This window comes from Corapipo altera, unplaced genomic scaffold, assembly GCF_003945725.1.
Source record: "Corapipo altera isolate COAL_440 unplaced genomic scaffold, ASM394572v1 0, whole genome shotgun sequence".
Classification (NCBI taxonomy): domain Eukaryota; kingdom Metazoa; phylum Chordata; class Aves; order Passeriformes; family Pipridae; genus Corapipo; species Corapipo altera.
The window spans coordinates 23,708,373-23,735,284 of NW_020884872.1; the positions used below are offsets into that span (position 1 = coordinate 23,708,373).

Below are 26,912 nucleotides of genomic sequence, written 5' to 3' on the forward strand. Positions count from 1 at the left end.
TAAAATGTATTATTATAGTGTAAAAGCAATAACTTTTTCATAACATGCGGTCTGGCCTAGGAAAGTATTTTTATTCATTTCTGGTGCTCTAAAATTGTGCAAATATTTTACATTCTACCTTTTATTTGAATTAAATGAATAACACCTTCCCACCCCAGCCAGCAATAAGCGTCACTCTAAGATCACTGTGCAGAGGTGTTTGTTTCTCTTGACTACAGAGGGAGACTACCTGGCTCGTTTACACTGGATGACTGCTTGTTACACAGCTAAATTTTGGGCAGCTAATTCCCACATCAAGAGTATACAATAAGTACAAGAATTACGAAAAAAAAGTTCTGTACTGAGGAGATGAAGTTGCAAGTCCTGGACCTAATATTGACTTCCTGTGTGACATAGAGATATTATTTGAGAGCAGACCACAGGCTTGGTTTTTGTTCCCTTTGCATTATTTCTGCGATGAAAAGGAGCCAGGGAAAGAGGAGCCAGGGATTTCCACATTGCAGAAGGAATCCCTGGCCAGTGTATAGATAATGTGTTATTTGTAGACTCTTCCTTGCTCCTTCTTGTAAACCAGCATGCTATGATGCTATTCATACTTAGTAAACAATAATCGTTCCAGTTTCAGTGAGCATGGAAATAGTAAATATCCAGGCAAATGTGTAACTTCATGTCGAGGTCTTTTGAATCTTATGCTGAAATCAGCCAATGCAGAAATCTCAGGTTATAAATGAGTATTTTTCTGTTTTAGGTTTACCAGAGGAAAATGAATATTCCAGACTGTCTGCCAGCACTACGGCAGGCTCATCAATTCAAAGACACAGGGAGAGCCACACTAGTCAGGTAAATATTTAATTGATGGTTTCTAGAATCAGTTAAAAGAATCATAGTAGCTGCATGTTGAAAGCTATCTTGATTCAAATTTGTGTGTTGGCATTGAAAAATGCAGATTTCTTTTACAGGTTTGTATTGAGCTAAGGACAATAATCAATTTACTGTTAACTGTTTTTTGCCAGAAGAGTGATCATCCTGAAAGGTTCTCATAGTAGAGTTCAAAGTTTATGAAACATACTGTTGCTGTTTGTGAGGATGCTGTTTTTAGGCAGGAAATATGTCTCTTAACCCTGAGAGGACAAAGATGTTATCTGTCTGAAGATATTCATTCATACCAGAAATAGTTGCACGATAATGAACCTCATAGGAATAAATGCATAATTATGTCATTCTTTTGTATACAAAAGCAAAGTCTTTACAATTGTTATATAAATATCAATAATTAATAAAATCAAAATATCTATCAATTAAAACAGCAATAAGTACTAATGTAGTTTGAAGCTTGCACTGGTTCTCTTAAAATTTCTATTTAGTTAATGTAATTTTAAAATTACAACATACAATTAAGTTTGATGGGCATTAAGTGAACAAAAAGGAATAAAATTTGTCATAATATATTCTCTTCATTCTTTTCTTCAGCATTTTATATATAATATGAACCACTTTACTTTCAAAGTAGCCAATTCAAGCATGAAGGCATTCAAAAATTTTATTATTGTATTATATTATTTCACTTAAATGGCATTAGTGTATTCTGCTGTTGTCATTATGTCTTCAGTCCACTTTTCTAAAAAGGTAGTCCCAAGCAATTTTTTTTTATTTGAGATGACTCTAAGAAGTTTACAGTAAAGCTAAATATTGTCCAAAGAGGAAACAAATTGGAGCTGAGATGCCTTTTCACAACAGAAACCTGTCATTAAATAATTGTACAATTTCCAAACTATTTTACCAGAAGGTAGGGAAAGTGCTTTATCACATTTAAAAGCTACTTGTTCTCTGTAGGGGGTAGCTGACATTTCTTAACAACAAAATACTGGCCCTAATCAAGTTGAACAAATATTTGGTCATTGACTCCAGAAGGAGTGAGATTCAACCTTCAAAATTATACTCAGTCTTAATTTAACTTTGAAAAACAATAGATTTCAACTCAGTAAATTTGTGAGCAAACTAGTACAAAACTTTTCACTTTTTGTTTTTCTTCCCTGCTGTCAAAAGCACGTAACTACAATGCCTATTCTGAGTTGAAAGATTATGCCAAGGCAGCACTCAGCACTACACTTAATCTCTTCAGACACATAAGTAAGGCCAGCCAGAGTTGCCCTGGCATACATAGAAACTTATCCAGCTTGCACATAGTAACAATTTTTTTTCCATCACCATACCTTTCAGACTCTCAAAAATGGATTTTGGCTGTGTTGTGAAAAAATACTTACAGGTCTGCTGTCTCCAGATCAGTATACTGGATGAGGATATGGGATTATGAAGATGACTAGAGGCAGTGTATTCAGTTGGCTCTGTTACATTTTTAATGGTGAACCAAATACTTATTAGGTATGAGAGTGGCCAAAGAGCCCTTTCTAGTAAATGAAAGGGCTGACACTGCTGCAGTTTTAAACCTCACACAGTGAGATGCTTTTGTCCTGAAGCACCTTACAACTCTGTTGCTAATCAGCTTGCCTAGGATCATGTTTAAATTGCTAAATCAGTGCAGTACAAGGAGAGTTAGATGAACTTGGTATAGGGGAGCATTATCTTCTTCTTATCTTTGCAGATAGAAACTGTGAAGTTCGTAGTAAGTACTAATTAGTAATTTAAGAATTTTTAGAATCTGTAGTAATTTACATGTTTTATTTTAGAAGCAAGTTGTTAACCATTTACAAACTTGTATTTTTATTTTTCCAAAAGTACTTGCCAAAACCTGAATACAATTTCATTTTAGTATTTTGAAATGCCACTTTTCAGTAAATAGTTGCTTTGCCAAAATATTTCACACATTTTTAAAATAGATTACATGCAATGCACTCAGAATTACATGCAGAGACAATCCTTAAATGCAATCTCAGAAAGAACTGCGACAAGTTTAGAGAAGAAATCTGCAGTTCTGTGATTTTTGATACAATTGGTTTAATGAATAAACATCTTCCAAAATGGTGTTGCCAAAAGAAAAAGAAAAAAACCTTCTTTCCATAAAAAGAAAAAAAAGATCTTAAAAAAGTCTGTGCTCACAGGGCTGAGAATTCTTACTGTGAAAAGCTTTCCTCACCATTTCCAAAACATGGCATATATTTGAAAATGATTGGGTTTAATTACAGTTGACATTTCTTAGCATGCTGCTAGTGACTCTAACAGCATACAAGCCTATTGTAAAAGTCTTTACCAGGCTTCAGTGCAGTAACCTTATCACTTTAAGTAATTCTTGCACAGATGTATGAAATAGGACATATTATTTCACAGTTCTGTAAATGTACTGATTGACTAATTGCTCCAAAGAGACAAACTTAGACTGGGTCCTTGGATTTCTTGGCAGACACTGTCACTTTAGCTAAAGGAAACTAGTCCATTAGCTTTCAGGGGCTTCAGTATTTATGGGGTTTTTTTAATATCTCCCTGCTAGTTCTTTGCTGAAGTGACAGGAAATATTTTCATTTTTGTCACAGGATCTCAAGGCTCATATACATTCAACTAAAGTTTAGGCATTGTGGCTTACAGTACCATCATGTCGTCACATCAGGTGCTAATTACTTGCATCACTGCCTGATTGCAGTCCTGCACACTGCAAACCTACACACTTCAGAGATAAATTCTTCAGCTCGATATCTGTCAAATGCAGCAGAAGGATCAATCTTTTAACAAACACTTTTGAAAGTAATTTTGAAAATAATTTCAAAATATCCTGCAGATGTGAACTCAGAATCTTAACTGATCATCTCTAAAGTGAAGTCTGCTGAAATAAAAAGAAAAAAAAAATCACCGTTGGCCATAAATGTTAATTTTCCCGGGCAGTGGTTACTTAAAGAGCAATTTTTACGAAATGAAAAAGGACAAAAATTAGAAAAAAAAAGTTGTTAAAATACTCATTGGAAAGTTATGGAATAAAATTCTTCTTTCTTCTGTTAGAAAAAGCAGAGGAGTATTGAAATTAAAGTTTAATTTTTGTCTCATCAGAAATGAGAGAAGATACATCAAAAGAAATATATCTTGCATGTCAAAAGAACAACAAACTATGGGGGGTTTAAACTAATACCTTTTCCTTCATATTGTTTTCTGACTGTACAGTTGTAGATTTCCAAGCGTTTATACCTAAGGTTTCAAATAATACCAGATAAAAATATAAAGAACCTAACATCTGATATAACTCTGTAGCATCATCTTCAGCCTCCATTAAGATAAAAATTGAACCACAGGACTTCCAAATAAACTTGAATCTGTAGTCTTGAATTTTCATACCATAATTTCCTTCCTGAGGCAAAAAAAACTCTCCAAAGGGAAAGACATGTTTCTTCTGGTCATTTGTGTCATAATCTTGCTTAGGAAATTTTGTTGTGACTAAGAGTCTTTTCTATTCAGTCACACTCCAGGAAGTTATCCTAAAGCACAGTGGAAGCACCACAAACGTTGAAATTGCTTAGCAGGGTCTAAAACCCAAAACCTCCTCTAAAATACAAAAGCTTTATAAAATATTACTTCTGTGGTCTTTTTCTTTTTACCACCTAAGGAGTCTTTTGGCTGTGCCTTTTGCAATCGGATATGTCTATCTCGTATTGGCCTCATTAGCCGCCAGCGAGCTTGTAACAAACGTGGATAGAGCCTTCCTAAATCTTCGTTCGCGAAGCCCAGCCATGATGGTCTTTTTCTTTTACACATTTCTCAGTTCCTTAGCCAGTCCAGTGGGCTCTCTACTCCAGACTGTATTTAGTGCTTCCTCTGTTCTCAATAGCTGCTATGAGTGTCTATGTTTAAAAGATAGAGCATAAAAACCATTGAAATATATAAATTCTTTGGAGTGTCAGCAACAGCAGCAAGATGAAATAGAGTCAATAAAAGAAAGCTTATATATTTGGCACCTCACACAAAAGCTAAGCAGCCCTGTCATCATCTTTTTCACAGATCCGGGACTGTATTTTTTTTTTTTTTTTTTTGCTTTTGCTGTTGGTAAAAATATTTTAAAGTTGTTATTAGCATTCTCTATGAAGTGGGAAGTGGTGTAAGAAAGATATAGTGGAATGAAGAGAAACAGGCCAGCTGAAAGATACTTTTTTTCTTATGTGGGCAGCAAGAAGCAACATGGTCTGCCTGTAACAGGATGAGATGGACAACCTGGAGATAATGAACAGATGGGAAGTGAGGGGCAGATTAAAGACTAGAGTGATAATAAGCATGTGTGTGGGGTGGGAGTGGGGAGTAAACCAGGCACTAGATAAAGGATGATTCAGATAAGTAAGGCTGGAAGAAAGATAAAATTACAGAGAGAGAAGACAAATAAGAAAATGGAATAAAATATTTAGAAAGAGGAAAGAAAGAAGAGCCAGAAAGAAGGAACAGACTCAGAGAAGTGGAAAAAAACAGCTAAAAGGAAGATAAGAAAAAACAGGAGGGAAAGAGCACAGAGTGATGGACTAAAAAGAGGGAGGGACTAAGAAGAAAAAAAGTAGGTCTATGTGATGTTACAGATATGATATTCATCTTCATACACATATCAATATGATCTTTTATATTCCATAAAATACAAATAACTGTAAATAATTGCCTACATCTGTAGAGTTGCATTCTATGCAAATTGAGTTGTAACCATAGTCTCCTGAAGATTCAGCTATTCTAGAAGGAAGGTAGAAAATTTCCTGTGGAAAGATGCAAAGTCTCTTTTCCGTTTTGGCTTTGAATGGCTGAATATTGGCTTATTTGTAATCAGATGATGTCACATGAATTCAGCATCCTATGGAAATGCTCCCAGAACAAGACACAAATAAATAAGCAGCTTGCCACCCTAGTAGGTTAAGTAATATCAGACATACAACCCACCCTGGTGTAAGATTTTGGTTACCTACTTCTGAAACATGTTTTACCTGTCATGTGTTCAAAGAGGTGAGATAAAAAATGATGGTTATTTTTTCACATATGATTATATTAAAAAATCTGAAGTTTTATCTCTTCTATTTTGCTTAAAACCCATGGTGCAGGTTGGCAGATTGCAGTAATATAGGAGCCAACATCTGACAATGTCAAATTGGAAATGTCTTTTCATATTCGTGAAGTATGTATTTATTGTTTCATTATGGCTTAAGCCACAGCTCTTATTTCATGAAATCTCATTGCTTTCAGCAGTCTCTTCCTTCAGAAAGAGCTGCATATTCATTATAGTTTCAAGGGCCTTCTTTGTTCCTGCATGATTTTGTATTTGTTGCCAATCATTTCTTTTGTTGACTGTTCAAAAGTTTAAAAAAATGAATAGTCAAGAATGCAGTGTGTTGCTATCCCCCATCCATTGCCACAGTTCTAAACACTGGGCTCTAACATTCATTATTTTTGTCTGTCATGTTTGCCTATTAGCTGGAAGTAGTCTTTGATCATCTTTGAAGCAAAAATTGGCAATCAAACAAGTCTGGTGTAATAAAAAGATCACTAACACCTTTGTAAACACATAACATGCAAGAGAGGACATAGAATATAGTTATCATTGATCTGAGTCAGTATATCCTCCTGAATTGTCTTTTGTCTATTGTTTTGACAGTAATGCCAAAGAATTCTCTTTGTAATGTCACATACAAAAATCAGGTCTTATTACATTTTTATTTTTAGAAGACTTGCAGTCAAAAACATGTGCTTTGCAGATTAAATGCTATGAAGTAATGCACAGCGTAAATTCATCACTAAGTACAATATCCTGTGTTTCTATATAAAGGGCTTTTGGGCGGCCAATGCCCCTCTCCTAAGCAAGTATGTCCTAAATCTGACCACTGTAACCTCCACAGGTGAAAGCACAGATTCTCCTCTTTGAACCAGTGGCTGTCACAGCCAGCTCCTTATGCATTTGAGGCCCCTTTTCTGTCTCCAGTGCTTGGTCCTCATTGCATTTGTCCCTGCTAGATGAGATTGTTGAAGAGAAGGGAACAAACCCTCCTGAGTATCCCCGTGCCCTCCCTAAGCTCAGGTGTTTGGCTAAAGGGTGTAGTTATTCCTCTTGGGCTGCCACAATGGCCAATGGGTCACCTTAAAAGGCTGCTTCAGATTTGAGTTCAAGGGAAGCGTGGTCCACCATTGCACCACTGACAGCACCTGTGGAGAATGACTGCATTTCTGACTTTAAGTGCCCAGTGTGAGTGAGAATAAATTAATTTATCTGCTCTTCATTCTCTTGCTGTCACACACTGCTGCATGCATGCAGATCAGAGACCACTAACAGACCATAAATTGTGACATTTTCCTCTAATGTTGTATGACCATAACTGTAGGGGTTTTATACAAGAAAGGATGATACCCAGCAATAGCAAATATGAGCTGATGATTGTTTTTGTACTTGCTTTGAAAGCATTGTGGCCAACCTAGTCTATCTGGTCAAATAAAACGTCTCCATTAATACCATAAAGCAGCAGTGATCAATTAAGTAGCAATATGACTTCATTTGTCAGATATGTTTTGTTAGATTACGTGCAAAGTGGTATCAGCATTGTGAGGTCAGCTGTTCTGAAGACCTCTATGATAAATGATTTGTTTTCAGAACTCATCTTGAGAAAGACACAGTTGCTGTCCTGAACATAATCTCGTTCTCAAGCATCAGAGGCAAATTAGGAGGATGCTCAAAAGGTTTTGAGAAGAGCATTGTATAATCAGTTTATCTGGAGATAAATATTATCTTAGAGAAAGAAAATTATGTATTTCAATATTTGTTGATGTTTTAGTCATCTGAGAATGCATCACTTTGCAGTTGATATCAGAAAGCTAGATTTGAAGGAAACTTGCCTCCCCCAAAAAATAAATTAAACCCCATAAGATCCAAATAGCAAGTAAAATGCCCCCTGTTTTGAATGTATAGATTTGTCCAACTCTATTCCTATCTCAGGTAATCAATGTGTGATGTGTACTGTTATATATTATTGAGCATTGCCTACCTTGTGCTAATATTTTCTGCCAGAATACATGTTACAGTTGTACTCAGGATTTGTGTGCTGATTTTATTTTGCAAAGATACAATATCTTTGTTTGATTGCTGAGATACTTCCAGTCTGTATGGAGGATTATTAGCCTAATTCATTGATAATATTGTGGTCCCAGGCGTGTTACTGCTTCACCAAGAGAAAGGTACAAAAGTGCAGGAGACCAAGTCCTACCTTTGCAACTAAAATGTATTACTGCAAGAAATAATAATTAAAAAACCCACCCCAAACCAAAAAAACACTTCCAACTGCCACAAAAAAAAAGGGGGGGGAATCACAAGAATATGACAGAAAATCAGACAACTTCCACCAGAAATCAAATTGCAGTCAGATGAAGAATATAAAATCTTCTACCTGAAGCACACCAAATGTGTGCATAGCCAAGGAGTCTCTTTCTGATAAAAACAAGAAGGCACAGCTACATAGGGCAGATGTAGAGATGTGAGATGAGGTATCTCTTTTGGAAGTGTGATCTCTCAGTTACCAGTGGTCTGTGAGGATGGGCTTCTAGAGGCAGAGTTCATTTTGTAGTGAATTTTTTTGGGAATTCCTGTCAGAAAGCAAAATCGAGGCAAACAGTGGAATTAGTTTTTTAGGATGAAGCTTGAGAGTTCTCAAAATACCATGTGATAGCAGAGGGCTGGACTGGGCAATCAAAGATATTTGTGGCCTCCAACACCAGAATCTCCTGGTTACAGGATCACTCCAAAACTGATATTTGGAGGAAAATTGAAACTTCATTGAAAAAAATAAGAACACACAGAAAAAAACCCCCGAAAAAATCCCTAAACAAAACAAACAAATACAAAAAAACCAACCAAAACAAAACAAACCCCTCCCCAAAACAAACTCCAACACAAAACAAACAAAACCCCCAACAGATAGCTGTAAATTGCTTGTCAAAAGGGAAAGCATTTCTTCCTGAATCATCCCTTTTTAGTTTTATTTTAAATATAAAATTAATCTTGAGATTACCCTCAATCAACAGTTATAATTTCCTGTGATCTGTCATCTGTATAACATCTGTTAAAGGAAGTTTATTTTTTGATGCTTTTGATGGAATAAGAAATTTTAACTGAAGGAGAAAAAATATTTTCTTGTTTATAACATAGCAAATGCAGTATATTTTCAGTTATGGATCTCATGTTTAATTCTGTTTATGCTAGCATACCTCCTCCAGAGCAATTCCAGATTTGCACCAGAGAGAGTACTTGTTTTCTTTGCCATTTTCTCATTTCCAATAAACCCATTTGCCATCCATTTGTAGAATTTTATTTTTGAAGATAATGAAGTTGCTCCAACACAAAGAAAAATCATTAACAGTTTAAAAGAACAGTTAACTAAAATATTGTTTCATATCACATATCAAGTTATTACACCCACTGGTCTTCTATTGCAAAAAAAGTACCTGTCCCAACACTCACAAGACAATCACATGAATCAGTTTGGATCCCAGTGGTATGTTTGTATTTGAAGATTTTTTATTGGAATCTTGAAGCACATAAGTTCATTTATCATAGCTACTCTCTACTCCCTGCTGGAGTCTTACACGGCCAATACAGGTTTCCCAATCAAACACAAATTTACATATTGATTTGATTTATGTTGACTGCTTGCGTAGGCTTCTTAACACACCCTTGGCTTACTGTGTGCTTTCCCCTCATATATTGAAATTAATATTTTGTTGGTAAATATGCACTAACAGGTTTATTTTTCCTTTTTTTCCTTGTTCAAGAACTGGTAGAAAAGCAACCTTTTCCTGATTTTGGCTTTTTTGTTACGTAGAAAAAAATGAAACACATCTGTTGGAACCTGAAATGATAGAATTTTTGAGAGGTTGCAATGTGCCTGTCCTATAATTTGCAAAAAAAGATGTGACATGCATGATGTTTGGAAACAGTCAGTGTAGGGGCTTAACAGATTAAAATAAATAAATAAATAAATAAATAGATAAATAAGCCATTAAATGAATTAGACATTTTAGGAGGGAGTTGCATGCAGATTGAATCAAAATGTGTTGCTCTTGCTAATAATCACATGCAGTAAGAATTATTTCCAGAATTACCAAATGAAATTGTGTCTTTAATTTTGAAATGAGAGGTGAGAACATCCTTACTGCTATTGTCTTTAAAACTAGTCATCCCACTGGAGACCCACTGGGGTTTGTGACTTGCTTTTGAGGGCTGTAATAAAGATAACTGTAAGTCATCTATTGGCTGAAATCCATTTGGTTTTAAATTTAGGCAGCCTACAAACTGAAAGAGATTATAAACATGGGTTTTGTCAAGGCAGTTTCATTTCTGAAATAATTATGATAATTTGTCTTCAAGATTTTACAGTTTTTGCATCATTCACTTCAGATCCTGATCAAATTTTGGAAAGGTAAAATCACTGCTCTTCTGGACACAGCCTCCCCATGGATTCTGTGATGTGACTTCAACTTTACTAACTAATGGAAGAGAAACATTAATGATGTAATAATTAATTGTGAACATCTACTGTCAGTTACTTTAAAGCACCAGCATTGACAAACCTATTGAAGAAAATAACTGGCATTATTTCTGCAAAGGGAAACTGTCTCAGGAGCACAGATTTATATGCTATGTATGTCCTTAAACTGTGTTGTGATTTTAAAAGAATCTACCAATGCAAATTAATAAATCTCTGTTGGCAAACTGCTTAATGAGCCCTATAGTCACAGCTTGATGATTAAGACTGTTTCAATTGACACACAGGCAATATAAGTTCTTTGTTACTTCTGAACTTTATAAAATATCCTCTATAAAGTTATAGCATTTGATCTTTTAATGCAGAATGAATTTTCTGAGATTCTAGAGCCAAATCTTTAAATAATTCAAAGTTAATTTTAAATGGGCCCGTTAATAATTTTATCTGGCATACTTTTTGTCACAAATTATTTAAAATGTGAAACCTTCAACTTTCTATAATTAAAAACTCTCTGAATTTTTTAACTAACCTATGAAATAGACAGTAATTAAAATACTGTATTGACTTACCTTATAGCAACTCATCTTGAGTGGAAGACAAAGTTGAAATCCAGTATGTCTGCTTTAGGCCATAAAATGAAATCTAGGCAGAAGTTAGAAGGTTAAATCCAGAAGGCAATTCAAGGGCTCATTCTCTAATGACTATGCAATACTCAAATATGTATAACTCAGTAGGCAAAATCAAGCTCTAAGACTTTCACGGTTGCCAGCATACAAGAGTGATCTGTCTCCAATGTTTTTTCTGCTCTAAAACCACGAGGGACTCACTGAAGGATTTACTTTAGCGTAGTAATCGGATATGGACAGCACAAAGCAGAAGAGCAGAAGTCCTCCTGCCCTGCACTCAGAGTCCACCTCTTGTAGCTGCAGTGTCCTCTCAGCATGAGAATTTGGTCTCTCTCTTCCTTAACCTGAGAGAAGTGTGATGGATTGGCCCTGGATGGACACCAGGTGCCCACCAAGCTGCTCCATCACAGAATCACAGAATGGGTAAGGTTGGAAAGGACCACAGTGGGGCACCTGGTTCAATCTCCCTGCTCAAGCAGAGTCATCCTAGAGCACATGGCACAGGATTGTGTCCAGTTCTTGAAGGTCTCCAGTGAGGGAGACTCCACAACCTGTCTTGACAATGGTGCATGGTCACCTGCACAGTAAAGAAGTTCTTCCTCATATTCAGGTGGAACTTCCTGTGCAACTGACCATTGCCTCTTGTCCTAGTGGTTGGCACCACTGAGAAGAATCTTCTTAGCTCCCCCCTTTAGATATTTATAAACATTAATGATATCCTCTCTCAGTCATCTTTTCTCAAGGCTGAATGGGCCCAACTCCTTCAATCTTTCCTCATAAGAAAGGTGCTCCAGCCCCCCCAGACATCCTCATTGCCCTCTGCTGGACATGCTCCAGGAGCCCCTTTTTCTCTGCTGAGGACCCCACTACTGGACACAGCAGTCCAGATGCGGCCTCAACAGGGCTGGATAGAGGGACAAGATCACCTCCTTTGACCTGCTGGCAATGCTCTTCCTAATCCACCCCAGGATTTCATTAGCCTTCTTGATCACCAGGGCACACTGCTGGCTCATGGACAGCTTGTCGTCCACCCAGACCCCCAGGTTCTTCTCCAAAGAGCTACCTTTCAGCAGATCAACCCCTAACGTGTACTGGTGCAGAGGGTTATTTCTCTTCAGGTGCAAGACCCTGCATTTGCCCTTGTTGAGTTTCAGGAGGTTCTTCTCTGCCCATCTCTCCAACCTGTCAAGGTCCCTCTGAAGGGCCGCACAACTCTCTGAGGTATCAGCCACTCCTCCCAGTTTTGTATCAGCAGCAGACTTGCTGAGGAGGCATCTGTCCCTTCATCCAAGTCACTGATGAACAAGTTAAACAATATTGGACCCAGTATAGAACCCTGGGGAACACTACTGGTGACAGGCCTCCTACTAGATTCTGTGCCACTGTCACTCCCCTTTTCAACAGGACAGGGGGAGAAAATAAGATGGAGAATTAATTCATGGGTGGCAATTTACTGAAGCACAAGCGAAGGTTGTGTACGCACAAGCAAAGAGGGGGAAAAAAAAAAGAAATATTTTGCTCTCTACTTCTGACCAGCAAGCAATGTCCAGCCACTTCCTAGAAAGCAGGGCTTCAGCAAACATAGAGGTTGCTCCGAAAGGCAAACATTGTAAATAATGAATGTCCCCCCTTCCACCTCCTTTCTCTTATGTGTGCAGGCATCATATGATACGGAATATCCCTTCAGTCAGTTTGGGTCAGCTGTCTCAGTTGTGTCCTCTCCCAAGATCTTGCACACCCCCAGCCTGCTGCTGAGGTGGGAATGTTGGAGAGACAGTGCTGATGTGTGCCAACGCTGCTCAGCAGTAGCCAAACCACTAGTGTGTTATCAGCTCCTTTCTAGTTACCAACACAGTGAGGAAAATAATCTTCATCTCAGCTAGACCCAATATAAAAAAGTCAAATCCGCATCTTCTAATTTCTCAATATATTCTAACCTGTAGAAGATAAGCCCTTCCTTGCATTTCCTGATGGAACTGAGTCATTGGTGTTCTGTTACCAGCTAAAATCCCTAATGCTAAGAGGAGACCAATTGCTTCTGCAGCCTAAGAATTTGTGCTGTGAGGTGGGAGTAAGGAATCCTGAAGTCTCCTTCCTGGGCTGCTCATTGCAAATGTATTTCGTTCATCTTGCCATATTTTGCAATGGAAAATATGGATCTTGTTAAACTGCTTCAAGTCATTGCAGTTTCCAGTGAATAGCTGCGGTAACACCACATGCTCTTCTTTTGTGTGTGACTGTCTTTGACACTTCAGCTTTTCCTGTTTGCTCAGTAAGAACATTGAATACCAAACACAGGGATGGTATTTCCACCAAATGGCAGGATTGTTATATGCCAGGTATTCAAGTGCTGTATGTTTCTATGGGTCTAGCCCAAATGTGGTGTTGACCATGTCTGATTGACCGTTGACTTTGAGTAGGAAAATCCTGGTCTACAGTTGGTATTGCTGGTACAGTTGATTGAAGTTGTTTGTTTAGTGTTCATTAAAAAAATCAGTTTTCTTAAAGTAATTAATTCCTACACACCTCATTCACCCTTCACAAAATACCTGTTCAGGATATAGAATAATAATGAAGAAACATAACTTGCTGTTTTATGTTGTGCTTCATGTAAAATTATTCAGCAAACCTTTTCTATAATGAATATTTATAATAGATCTATAGCTTGTCACAGGTCTAATCATAAATGGAAAAGAGAAAGATATAATGTTATTCAAATAGATCTAATTAAATTAATTGTTTCATTTAGAGCTGTGCCACTTCTTGTGCATTTTCCCCATTTCATTTCAACTGCAGTTTCATCGTATGTCCTTCATCCAGGTTGAAGCTAGTTTTCCAGCTTACTTACCAGATTAGTTTCATAATGAATAAAGGTTTGAGATACTTTTCCATCCCTGTTTCAGAAAAAGGCAATAAAGGATGTGCATGTACTTGTGAATGGGACCAACATTTGTCCACTATACAATGTAAAATGAGCTCTATAGCAAAACTGCTGACCCAACATTAATTTACAGCTTGCGTAAGCTCGGTCAGCATAATAAAGCGTCTTCAGTGCCTATAAGCTATAAATAGGATGCATTTGTCAATTGCCTTGCCCAGGCAAAATGTACTCACTTTTCACCCTGCACCTGTGTACCTTTATGTTCTTTAGAATAGCAGTGGCACTGTCTGTTTTCAAATATATTATCCATCTCTCAAACTAAAAATTCTTCTGTACTTCATTAAAGTCATGCTATCAAACTTTTGTCACCTAAGCACATCCAGTAACAAAGTTTAAAATATCTATTTTTGTAATAAGTGTGCTTATCTGCCAGTGGTCAGGCATGTCTTTGATTACTTACTTGTCTCTGAAACTCATATGAAACTTTTACCATGACAGTCTAACAAAGCTTGTCTTTTAAACATTACAGCATCTCAGAGAACCATGCCTAGTGCAGGTTCATGAAATGCCTAAGATGTAGAAACAAATAAGGTGTCTAAATTGGGAAGAATGAATTCTAATCTATGTGTTTTAAACTGGATTATGGCAATAATTTAAACCCACAAAAAACTACAGAAACTGGCCAGAGTAAGCCATGGTGCCTTACAAACTATATAGCTTTTCTAAAGGATAAAGCCCCCTGACCTATCTTTCTTGATAAATTGTTTACAAGTCCAAACTTTTAATTTGCCTTCTTTTATAGCCCACTGGAAGAAAAAAAAAAAAAACGTAATGTGTTTTGTTACACAAGAAGTCTGTGATATACCTCTAGCAATATCTGTGGAACATTTAATTTTCCTTTGAGTTGCTGAGATGCTATGTTGCCTCTTATGTAAATATAAAAGCCAAGAAGTTTTTGATTTCACACAGATATGCAATTGAGATATACTTAAATGAACACTTTCAAACACTTCCAATTTTTCTTCTTTTTTTCTTAAAAATGCAGAATTTAAAACTGTACTTGAAATTATACCTGTTATTAAGAGATATTATTGGTTAATGCATTTCTCTTTGAAGTATCACTCAAGCAGAAATTAAGCAAATTGACCATGGATATTCAGGCATCTCGATGTAAGGGTTCATTCCTTCTCTAATAGCATGTGTGTATGAAAGGTCTGACTTGCACAGGACACATTTGAAGCAACAGTGTAAAGCCTGTGTAAGCCTCTGTATCATGAAGGAATAGCTGGAGCCACAGTCAATAGCAAAGTCTTCCTTCTACCTCAGGAACCTCATTGCCCATCAGTGACAAAAATGCCCTTCATGTCAATTCAGTTCTCTTTGCAACTGGAACCAATCACATTCATGGTGTCTCATGAGCATTTAAGGGCACAGCACATAATTTCCTTTATCGTGGTAACTAACATGCATCCATCTCTCATTACAAGTATAAGGGCAAGATTGACAGGAACATCTCTGTTGTGTGAGGTGAAGTACCGTCATTTTAGTCATGCTATAGATGCCTCTTATAGGTGCCCTTGTGAGGTTCTTAAGGAAGAAGGTAGCAGAGTAAGGGCAGTGGGCCATTAGATGTTATGGTGGGCTTGGTTCATATTCCCTAGGTAAGCCCCTTCTACCCCAAATAAATAGATCTCAGTACCTGCTCTAGGCACTGCTGTACTGCATAGGGGTTAAGTAGGTCTTAAAGGATGGTGAGATGGACTTTCGCTTCCTGGACTTGTCCTGCCATGGAGGCTTCAAACTGGCTTGAACAAAGCAAATAATCATTGGAACAGAGAAGTTAAATGTGAGGGAACAACTCCTTCTAGGTAGATTAGGAATCTAGTACAGAACTGTTTGGCTACTTCAGTATGAATTTATAATTAGATTCAGGCAAGCTGAAACTGCATTTGAAGTTGTTAGCGTATTCTCTAGAGGAAGATAAGGACTGGCCCCTGTTTCTAAGGATTATATGAATCTGTGACAAGTAGCTGTACTAATTCTAAGCTGCAACAGAGGTTAAAACAGGTTATAGTTTTGTGGTTATAGCTATTTGGGTATTTACATTTAGGGGAAAAACCTTGCTACTCCTGCAGCTGCTATTTGCTTTGTTGAAAGTATTTTGTGAGTATGAAAGTATTACATGACAGCAGTTTTAAGATCAGTTTGTTAGAAATACAGACTACTCATCACCGTAGGCAGTTTCAGAGAATTCTGTGAGTTTCAGAGAATTGTGCTTGTGTACCCTTTGCTGACATAGGGGAGTTTTTTCCATTTGTTTCATTTTTGGCACCTGCTTCATACAACTTCAGTTCTGTGACTTTCAGACATGAGATTGCAATAAGGAATTCTAAATCACTACTTTTCTTTATTTTCAGTATAAAGACTGATAAATGGGAAGTGGGAACAGCAAGTTAAGCACGAAGTTTTAAACCCTTTTTTAGGACAAGGTTGCTTCAAATTATTATCAGGCTTATTTAATCTGTTTTCTTTCAGCTGTAGTTCAAATGATAGCAACCTTCCATCGTCAAAAGTATAGAACTTAGTGCTTAGCCACATGTATTCTTTAATTGTAAATAGGAGAATGGGAGCAGTAACAGCCACTGACCATCTAACGTGTCTAAGCGAGCTCATACTGTCTCAGGATTTCTGTTCATCTTCCTAGTAGAATGTGTGGATAAGCTTATAATGCTCCAAGGGTGGTTCCCTCCTCACACAGGGCTTGGCAGTATAAAACACATCTCATGAGTTCGAGGGGAGGTTATTTTGGTGAAAGTGATTATTGTTTATATATATTATGTGTATATGTATGTATATTGTTTATACATATCGCTGAGATCTTGACTAAGGAAATAAGGAAATGAGACCTGAAACTGTCCTGCCTACAGGTTTACATCGACGGCAAAAGAATCAGAGGATCCTGTGTGAAGGATCATTCAACACAGATGTTGCGATTTTACACTGCCAGGAGAATTAACTTTATGCACTGTTATTATTGCTGTTGTTGTTATTATTATTATTGCTATTATTGCTGTTATTGTTATTTTCTTCTTACAGGTTATTCATCAGCTTAGACTTTCAGAGAACGAGAGTGTGGCTCTGCAAGAGCTTCTAGATTGGAGGAGAAAGCTATGTGAAGAGAGAGAAGACTGGCAGCAAATCTTGCACAACACTGAGCAAAGAAACACAGCTCCACCTCCACCCCCTTGTAAGAAGCCAACATTGCTGAAGAAGGTAGAAGATACTTCCTGCAACAGACTCTCTTCAGGCATATGGGATACCACCATATGATTCAGATGTGTGTGTTTGCAGACTGTTAGGAATGAAACCAACTAATGACTTCAATCTGCACAATCAGCAAGTTTTCTTCCCTTCACAAAATGTGCAGGGATTTTTTATAAGCACTAATTCAATAGCACAGGATGGAGGAGATATTTAGAATTGTTGTGTGTGTGTGTACATGTGTGTGTTTGTTCTTTTCATATATATACATGTATACATATATGTGTGCACCTCTGTGTATATGTATGTATGCGCGTGTATATATGTATGGAGACAAACTGCACTATAAGTACTTAGTGATAGTCACTTTGAGTTCTCCCATGGACAATGAAGAAACTACAGTAAGCACATGATGATGGGGAGAAGTGACGGACAGACATTTTAGAGAGATCATGAAAGCCTGTGTGCACACTGTACAGCTGTTTTATACAGTACAAAAAATATGTTTCTCGTTCCCTAATGAATGGGTTTATTATATTACATGTATACATATATATATATATTTCTTTGTAGATGTCTGTGTTCTATTGGCATTGCAAACATGAAGATTATTTACATGTTTATTCCTGGTGTTTTATAACTTTATGCAATTGGTGCTGTCATTTTTTCTTCAAAATACAGGTAATAAATTCAGTACTTGCATTTTTCTTTCATAGTTTATCTTTAACAACATACCAAACAGTTTCAACACTGTGTTATTTTTTTCAGAACTGTCAGTATCCTTTCTAAAATCCAATCCTGAAATTCTTGCAAAGCTCCTAGGTGCAGGAGTCATTTGGTGCTGTTCACAGTCACAAATTAGAGACCATTACCTCTTTCCAGTGGACCTGCGTTTCTGAATGTGTGAACTGTCAATTCTGCAGTTGTATCTCAAATCTTACTTCATTCTGGGTTATGTAAAATAACGAGACACTCATTTAGATTGTAAGTGTGGTTTGAAATTCATACCTGATTATGCATAAGGTCAGGTGTCAGTGGAAAGATACATAATGGTAATGAGGTATGAAAATAGGGCTGTGATTTACTGTTACAAGCCAGAAGGCTTTACAGAGATGGGTATATCAAAGTATTATGTCCTTATTATGGTAGCACAGTGATGCATTTATACCTCAAATTTCATGTAATGAAATGGTTTCAGAATAACAGCATTCTAGTTGGTATACACGAGTTCTGGGCAGTAATGTTAATTTATGAAAAACATGCTGCTAGCAACTCATTAGCTACTGCTCAGCAGTCTTTGAAATACTGCTTTGCCACTAAAACGTGTAATTTATATATATTCACAGGTTTTTTTCCTGGACCACTTATTTTTAAGTTGTGGGAGTATGTAGAGCCAATGTGAAACCCTTTTCTTGGTTGTTTGTCCCATTCCTATCAAGATCCACAAAAAACTGTTTCTAATTTTGCAAATGAATATAAAACAAATATTTTCAAATGTAAGCTAGATCTAAAAAAGCGAGCTCACTCTTGGTTGGAAGTTGTTGGAAAATGAAAAAAATCCTTAGAGATGTAGGTTTTTCCATCATGTTTGACAGACACTTCAAGCAGGCTGAATATCAAAAAGAAGTTGCTTGTTTGTTTTTACAGGAAAGCAACAAAACAAATTGTTCCCATGAGTATCATCAAGCTGTAGGCAGAATTAAGCACCTTCTCTTGTTAGAGTTTAAAATAGACATTTTGAGTGGACAAGGAAGAGGAGACACCAAGTTAGCTCAGAATTCTACCTTGTTACCACTGTTAGCTTCACAGAAGTCCTCTTTGTAAGATAGAAAAGGAGGAACTCCAGACTCCTAATCTTACCTTTGACTGATACAAATGGCCGTAGATCATGACTTTACTCAGAAGGGGCAGGTAACCACTATGAGTGAGGTTATGCAGAAAGCAACTCTCATCTGCAACACAATTATGTCAGAATGAGACTGTGCCTGGAAAAATTGAGGTTTCTGTCTTTTCACTGAGATAACCAGGGATGTACGAAAACTCCACTGTGAGAGCAAAATGAAAAGGCTCCAGAACTGGATGCAAGAGAGCTAATTAACATGACCTTGCAACTATGTTGCTTCCAGTATGCAAGTTGTTATCCCTATGTGGGACAACATTGCTATACATAATACATAAATATATATTGCTGCACAATAACATCCACTCAGCTAGCCTAGCAATCCTGAACACCTCACTGCACTGAGACATGCAGACATACCCTCAAACGTATTGCTCCTCAAATGGGCCTGGCAAATAGCCCTTTCATAAGCTCTATCATATTGCTAACTCCAGTGCTTACTAGCTGGCTTGGCAACTGGTAGCAATCAATCCACAACAGCCTGGAAATTTAGGACAAGCTGTAAAAACTGACTGAGAAGCCAGTTTAAATCATGCCAAGATCCCTGCCGCTGCACTGAGCTTGCTACAAGCCACCAAGCTATTTGGAAGGTGAGCTTGTGTATCTCTGGGTGACACTGTTGCCATTGCTGCACCTGGAATGCAGCAGTACTCAGAGAGGAGAAAATGCATTTGTCAAATGGAGTTTAAAATGCGAAACACTATAAATATACATTATCCTGCTTGCAGTCCTTACTAAGAGTTGTTTTAGAGCTGTGAGAAGCCTCAGCTGCAGGAGCTCAAGAAACCTTTTGCTACTTGTTCAAGGTCTATATTGTGACCTATTACAGCAGTATGAACCAAGGGTGGGAAAAAAGTATGTAGATTTTTTAGCAGTTTCATCAATACAGTTGCATGGGAGAAGCCAGTACAAACCTGATTGTGGCAGTCTGATTCTGCAGACAATGAGCATAGCCAGTTGTTCCCCCATGTGCAGGAGGCCTCTGTACTGTTTTTTGCAAACCTAGGTAAAACATATTTTGTGGGGCTCTTCCTTGAAGTGTGTTATCACAGTGCAATGTGAGAAATTTGAATAGCAGTGGATAAAAGACTTTGTTTTGCTTTGTTTCAATTTTGTTTTTAACTTCAGGTTACATAATGGCTCACTTTTTACTTGGAAAGATTTTTCAGGATACTCCATTAAAATAAAGTACTATAGGAATAAAGTATTTGGGTTAAAACATGTTTTAAATATTTCTCTAATGGCAGTAAGACACTCTAGAGTGTGACTTATGATGTCATAATTCACACCTAGTGTGTTCATTGGTCCCTTGGCCTTTGGCCTCATGCCTAACTGTGCAATTGGTAGGGAATTATTATACCATAATTCACACCCTACTGTGTCTTACCCCCAGAGGTGTCTTAAAGCTACCAATAAAGTTTATATTGTGTATCAAAATGTGTTTACAGGCCTGGGAAAATATACTATTGACATTTTGAAATGTTGAGAAGTAGTTTTAGCAGAACTGTACAGTGCTTGTAAATTAATCTCCTCAGTGGAGTATGCACCAGCCAATTACAGTATTTCTTCAGTATATGAAGTCCTGTCTTGCACATTAAAAAATAGCTTAGATGAAAAAAGCCTTATGAATTTAATATTCTGAAGGGAAGGATTAAGCTCTATGAGCATGTTAATGCTCTTAATATCCAGTGAACAGTCTGAAATGTATTTATCTTTGCAATAAAGCAATTTCAGGATGCTGGGGTTATCATCAGATAACTCCTCCACATTGTGCCTTATTGCTTAATTTTTAAACATGGAAAAAAATTAAACACCTAACAAATCAATCTGTCCTTCAGCATAAGGTAAGAAAAATTAGATATATTTTACACTTTAAAAAGTCATTGATCTTAAAGCCAAGGGAATTCTGGAACCATAATAAAACACAATAAAAGAAAAACAACTGCTATTGGCATGAGAAATTTTTTAAAGCCTGTATACCGTACTTGTTATTCCTGAAATAACACTTAGTGTTTTTTAGTTGCTGTAATTCTTATTGCAGATTATAAGCAAAACTTTGCTATTAAAAACTGATTCAGAAGTTCAGAGAAATACATGCACCGATATTTTTCAAAAGATCTATGTACAGCATGAAGTGATAAACCTTTTAAAAATTTGTAATGTTTAAAAACCAATAGTATGGTTGTTGAGTAAGTGAATTGCATTTACCTTTTTTTTTTTTTTTTGCCGGTGATCCTTTTTTATTCTAAAAGGTTTACTTATTTCATTACTAACTTTATTATACTACAGATTCTTTGTGTGTGGGACAAAGAATTTCATTAACTTGCTAAGAAAGCATAATAGATTGTAGCAGAGTTCTAAAGTGATAGTAATAGCCATATTAATTGTAGTTTTTAATTCTGCTGTATAGTATTTGCATCCCTAGTAATCCTGTTATTCTTATCTCTAAAAAGCTTGCTAATATCTGAAATGCTCTGAGGAACCTGAAGTAAGTTTTGCCATTCGCCTGTTAAATAATAAATGTAATTAAACTCTGTATAAATCACTTTTCAAGAATGGTGTTAAACATTTAATGGCTTTGTGTTCTAAATATATAGTTTTTAAAAAGAAAACACCTGAGCATAACTATTTGACAGTAGCTGAACAAAACAGAAGGAAATGCTTTTCTTCCAGTTTTACTGTTCTCTGTATACTCAGGATTTTCATTTTGAGAAGAAATAAATAAATCCCAGTGCTGGCTTATGCTGTGGCTGTGAGAATGAGATCATTAGCAAAGATTGTCTGTCCTCCTACCTGTGGTTTGGCCTTTTCACCAACCACATGAATGTATGCTGGGTCCAGCCAAATCATGAATTTGGCTGTGAAGTGTCATAGGCAAAAGTTTGGTCAAGTCACAATTTGACTTTTTGAGGATTTTTGATTTATTACAGTAAACAACCTCATCTTGAATTAGCTAGAAGTATTTATTTCAACCTTAGGTAGGTTGTTTTGGTTCTCATTTATGTGAATAAAGTCCCCGCTTAGCACTTTCTTGTTTCCTTTTCTGCCAATTTAGGTTAATTTTCAAACAGAATTTTATGATAAAAAAAGAAAAAAAAATTATATAAAATTACAGCATAACTTTTATGTTTATTTTTTGGGACAAAACATTTTCCTTTAAAATACTGAAATAGAATATTTAAATATTTCAACATTTTTCATCTTTTCTAGCTGAAATTCACTGTTGGATGCAGTCTGAATTTACACCTAATTTCAACTCTTCACAAACATACTTTTTCATAAATCCACTCTTCTCTGAAAAGACCATACTAATAAATACTTGTTTTGTGATGCAGAAGAACTGCTGAAGTCTTTAGAAATATCGACAGGGAAGATTTTATAAGCACAGGTATATTGCTATCATAGCAATGTTCATGTGACAGCTATTAGCTAATGCTTGTGCCCATACTATTTTTTATTCAGGCTCTAGCCCCTTAGCAATCTGCCTGTATATGTAGTTACCTGTCTCCTGATAGTCATTAGAGTACAGAAAGAGAAGTGCTGAATCTACCATATACTCCCACAGAAAGGGGAGAAATGTGCTGCAGACTGTTACTAATGGACGCTTAATATAAATTACTTACATGTTTCCAAAAATGGAAATTGGAATGCAACTTTCTCACTGTTCAAACCACTAGGCTAGAAAGTTGTGGCAAGGAAATAGTCACAGCTATTGAATGAACCCTATGGAGGTATAGCTCCTCTGTCTCACAATGTAGTATAACTTGGTGGTCACAAATTATTTCAAAAACTAGGGGACCTGATTTTGCACCCTTTTGGAAAGGCAATTGCATGTGCACTTTTTGAATTAAAACTATCTTTAGTTGGTTTTAGTGCAGAACCTCCCTAACAGAGAGGTCTGAGCCTAATAAATCAGATAGAAAGGCAAGAGGTTGTCTAATGTGACAGGACTAAGATAGGAAAACATTAGTTGGTGGATGGATAAGTTTGGATAAGTGCTTTGGAAATCTCCAGATATCATGACCTTCCTCAAAGTTCTGACCAGCATCCTGCATATAAATTTTGTCTAAATCCTTGTTTTATGAATCTAGTCCCAGTCAGTCCATGCAGTTAAAAATACCTTGAGTAGAAATTACTTCTCTAGTAATCTTAATTTATTATATTTTAGTACCACAAGTCTAGCTTTTATTAATATGGCTCCCATGTCTGTGATATGAACTTAGCATTTAGAAAAGACAAAAACTAAGACAGGATTATATTGGAAATAAGTTCATTTGAAGCATATATTCTGGGTTCATGCTGAGATCAGGGCTCCCCAAGCCTTAGAAGTACTGTAAGTAACATGAGAGATGCCATATCATCAAAGATCAAGACAGCGTTCCAAAAGTAGCTCTCAAAGTTTAAAGACTTCCTTCTGCCTTGATTTGCTGTCCTACAGTCCCTGAGTTCTCATCAGGCATGAGTAGTTGCCAAAGTCAGAAATCATGCAGCTTAAAAAGTATGCATCATTTGTCTCCTGGGGGAGACAAACATCCAGACCTCAGCTTCTCTGAGGTGGGAAAGACATTCTGTTTAGTTGATCAAAGGCACAATGATGGATGTTTCATATCAAATATCTCATGCAGATGTGTTTGCTTTTCTAGACCAGCTAAAACACTCTTCAGCAGGCTTATTTGTTCCGCAGAGTTGCTGATTTGAAGGCAGATGGAGCTCGTCAGCCCTGTAAGGCCATCCATCTAAGAGAAGGTCATTCTAAACAAACCTACTTCCTAAGGACCTCACTGCCACTGTCCAAGCTCACTCGGCCCTGGCAGATGAACCTCAGGATTAAAGGGTGGGCTCAGCTCAGCACACACTGTGTCTCACCTAAAAAATCCACTGCGCAGGCTCAAAGGGTAAAGACCTTTCCCAAATCTTCGTTCGTGAAGACTGGCCATACACACTTGGGGAATGTGGGTCTAGTTTAAGTCCATGATTTTACAAAGATCTTCAGTTAAATTCAGGATTTGACCCCAGCTGATTTTTTAGGCCCACAGGTGGTTTACTTATTTTTGTGCATGTACAAGATTCCTGCCAAACATTCATATTATGCTCTGCCTAGAAACACACCCCCAAAAAAAAAAAAAAAAAGAAGAAAAGAATTAATCATGGCAAATTTATATATACTGTTTTATGTAATCCCTGTATAGGAATAAAACACCAAATCCTGGTGAGGATTTGGATCTCATAAGGAAATTACACAAGACCTGCCTTTCAGGTGCCTTGTCACTGACACCTGGGTTTCTATATTGTCCGTTCTGGACTCCATTGACTCCATATTTCTCATGATGAAAGAAGCACTGTACTTAAGGGAGAAAAGGAGAATTGTAGAATCAGACTTTTTTAGGTTTGAAAAGATCTCTAAGTTCATTGAGTCCAACCGTAAACCCAACAGTGCCAAGTCTACCACTAAACCATGTCCCTAAGCATCTCATCTACAAATCTTTTAAATACCTCCAAAGATGCTACTGCTAATTTAAGCCTCCCTGGCACAACTTGAGGCCTCATCTATCACTTGTTACTATCCTATCCTATCACTCGCTACTTGTGACAAGAGACTCTCATCCTACCACTTGTTACTTGTGACAAGAGACTGACCCCCAGCTTACTACAGCTTCTTTTGTGAAGCTGTAGAGGGTGGTAAGGCTGGTTTCCTTTGCCACAAAGGCATGCTGTTGAAACTTCTTGCCCTGATGGACAAAGCTGCTTCCTATCGAATCAGCACGCAACCTGTTCTGTTGCATAGGGATTTTCCACTGCTAATGCAAAACTTAAATTTGTATTTGAACAATATTAATCTTTTGCCAGCCCATTCCTTCAGGTTGCCAGTACCCACTGAACGTCAGCCCTGTCCTCCAGAGGTTTACTGAAGCATTGACTCCTCTTCATCCCACTGCGTACGCAGAATTTGCTGTCTGTTATCCACACATTTATTGATTGTTCAGCTAATTAATAAAGATAGTATTTTCCCCAGTATTATCTGAATCATATCTCATCAGTTTGGTTATAGGGTGCTGTGGTAGACAGTATCTTGGTTCACAATAAAGTAGATAAAGAGGTGATTGAAAATGAGTTCTTAGGAAGTTATCACTGGCAAACTGGCAGGGAGGAGAGATTCCATATAGGATCTCTTCTTAAGAGCCATCTGAGGCCCACTTCTTTTCCAAATATTTGAGCGGAAGCCTGATACTGGGGCAGAATTCAAAGTGATGATATAAAAACTGCCAGAGGTTCTTCCGCAGTGTGGGAAAATAAGAGATGCTTGTTTCACCCTTGATGGATAAAAGCATGTCCACAATCTCAGAGACAACAGAGCTTCAAGACTCAAAGCTCTCCAGAGAGGAAGGGAAAAAATCAGTTTTGGAAGAGCAATCTAGGAACTAAGTAGACTAGTGGAGTTTATGTGTAATGTGCTGAGATGGTGACCTATGGCACACAGCACTTGGCATGAAAAAAGTATTGTCATAATTGTGGTATCACACAGAGATACACTTTGTGAATGTGTGTGTGTGCATGTGTCTCTTTTACTGTCTGTAAATTTAACATATGCTCCTTAGTAGGTATGACTACAAATAAAACCCTTATAAGAATACTAAGATTCTCAATTAAAACATGGCAAAGGGTCTGCAGATTATATTCCGTTATATGCCTTCATGCATTAGAAATGTTTTCCTTTCCCTGTACAATCCATGCATGATAGCTCCAAACCCTGTTATTTGGAGAAATAATACTCCCTATGTCTCCCTCTGCTTTTCACACACAAAAATAATAAGTGGGTGAGAGTTCTGTGAGGAGATAGAGCAAGATTTAGCTCTGTTTGGATACAATCGGAGGATGTATCAAAGGTACCACTGGACAGGGAAGTAGTTTCACAAGACTATGATGGCTGAAAATGAGGAAACAATTGTTACTTTGCTAGAATGAAAAAAACTTTTTTCATACATGTAAGTTGCAGACAAACTTAGATTAATTATAGAATCATAGAATTCTTTAGGTTGGAAAAGACCTAAGAAAAAAGTTCTTGAAACTGCCAAGAGCCAAGAGTCATCTCTTTATCCAGATACTGCTTTTAAAAAATCTGTTTTGCTTTGTTGCAGCCTTGACATGAAGGCACATGAAGATAAGATTGAGAGCAGCCCTGAGGAGAAGGACTTGGGGATGTTGGTTGACAAGAAGTTCAACATGACCCATCAATGTCCACTTGCCATCTGGAAAGCCAACCATACCCTGAACTACATCAAAAGCAGCATGGCCAGCAGGTCAAAGGAAGTGATCCTCCCTCTCTACTCTGCCCTTGTGATACTCCACCTGCAGTAGTTCATTGAGCTCTGGGGTCCCCAGTACAGAAAGGACATGAACTGTTGGAGGAAGAAGATGATCAGAGGGCTGGAGCTCCTCTCCTATGAGAGCAGCAAGAGAGAGTTGGGATTCTTCATCCTGGAGAGAGAAGGGAGAATTTATAGCACTTTCCAGTACTTAAAGGGGGCCTGTACAAGAGAGCTGGAGAAGGACTTTTATGAAGGCATGTAATGACTTTAAACTAAAAGAGCATAGACTTAGATTAGATATCAGGAAGAAATTCTTAACAGTGAGGTTGGTGAGACACTGGAACAGGTTTCTCAGAGACATTGAGGATGTCCCATCCATGTAAGTATTCGAGACCAGGTTGGATAGGGATTTGGGCGCACCCTTGTCTAGTGGAAGGTGTCCCTGCCCATGGCAGAGGAGTTGGAATGAGGTGATCTTTAAGGTTCCTTCCAAGCCAAACTATTCTG

General features: G+C 37.3%; 1 protein-coding gene across 4 annotated transcripts in view; it reads left to right on the plus strand.

The window, feature by feature from the left end:
• The window catches only part of MYO16 (myosin XVI), a 360,224-nt gene extending 333,597 nt beyond the window's left edge, over positions 1-26,627 (plus strand). For 3 of the 4 annotated variants that reach the window (XM_027639720.1, XM_027639708.1, XM_027639690.1), the window contains exons 34-35: positions 749-840; positions 17,034-21,840. In XM_027639720.1, the coding sequence (XP_027495521.1) occupies positions 749-840; positions 17,034-17,267 (326 nt within the window). In that variant the 3' untranslated portion in view covers positions 17,268-21,840. Of the gene's footprint in view, positions 1-748; positions 841-17,033; positions 21,841-26,234 lie in introns of those variants that run through there. The other variant, XM_027639698.1, reaches the window with a different exon arrangement.
• The last annotated feature ends 285 nt before the right edge of the window (positions 26,628-26,912 follow it).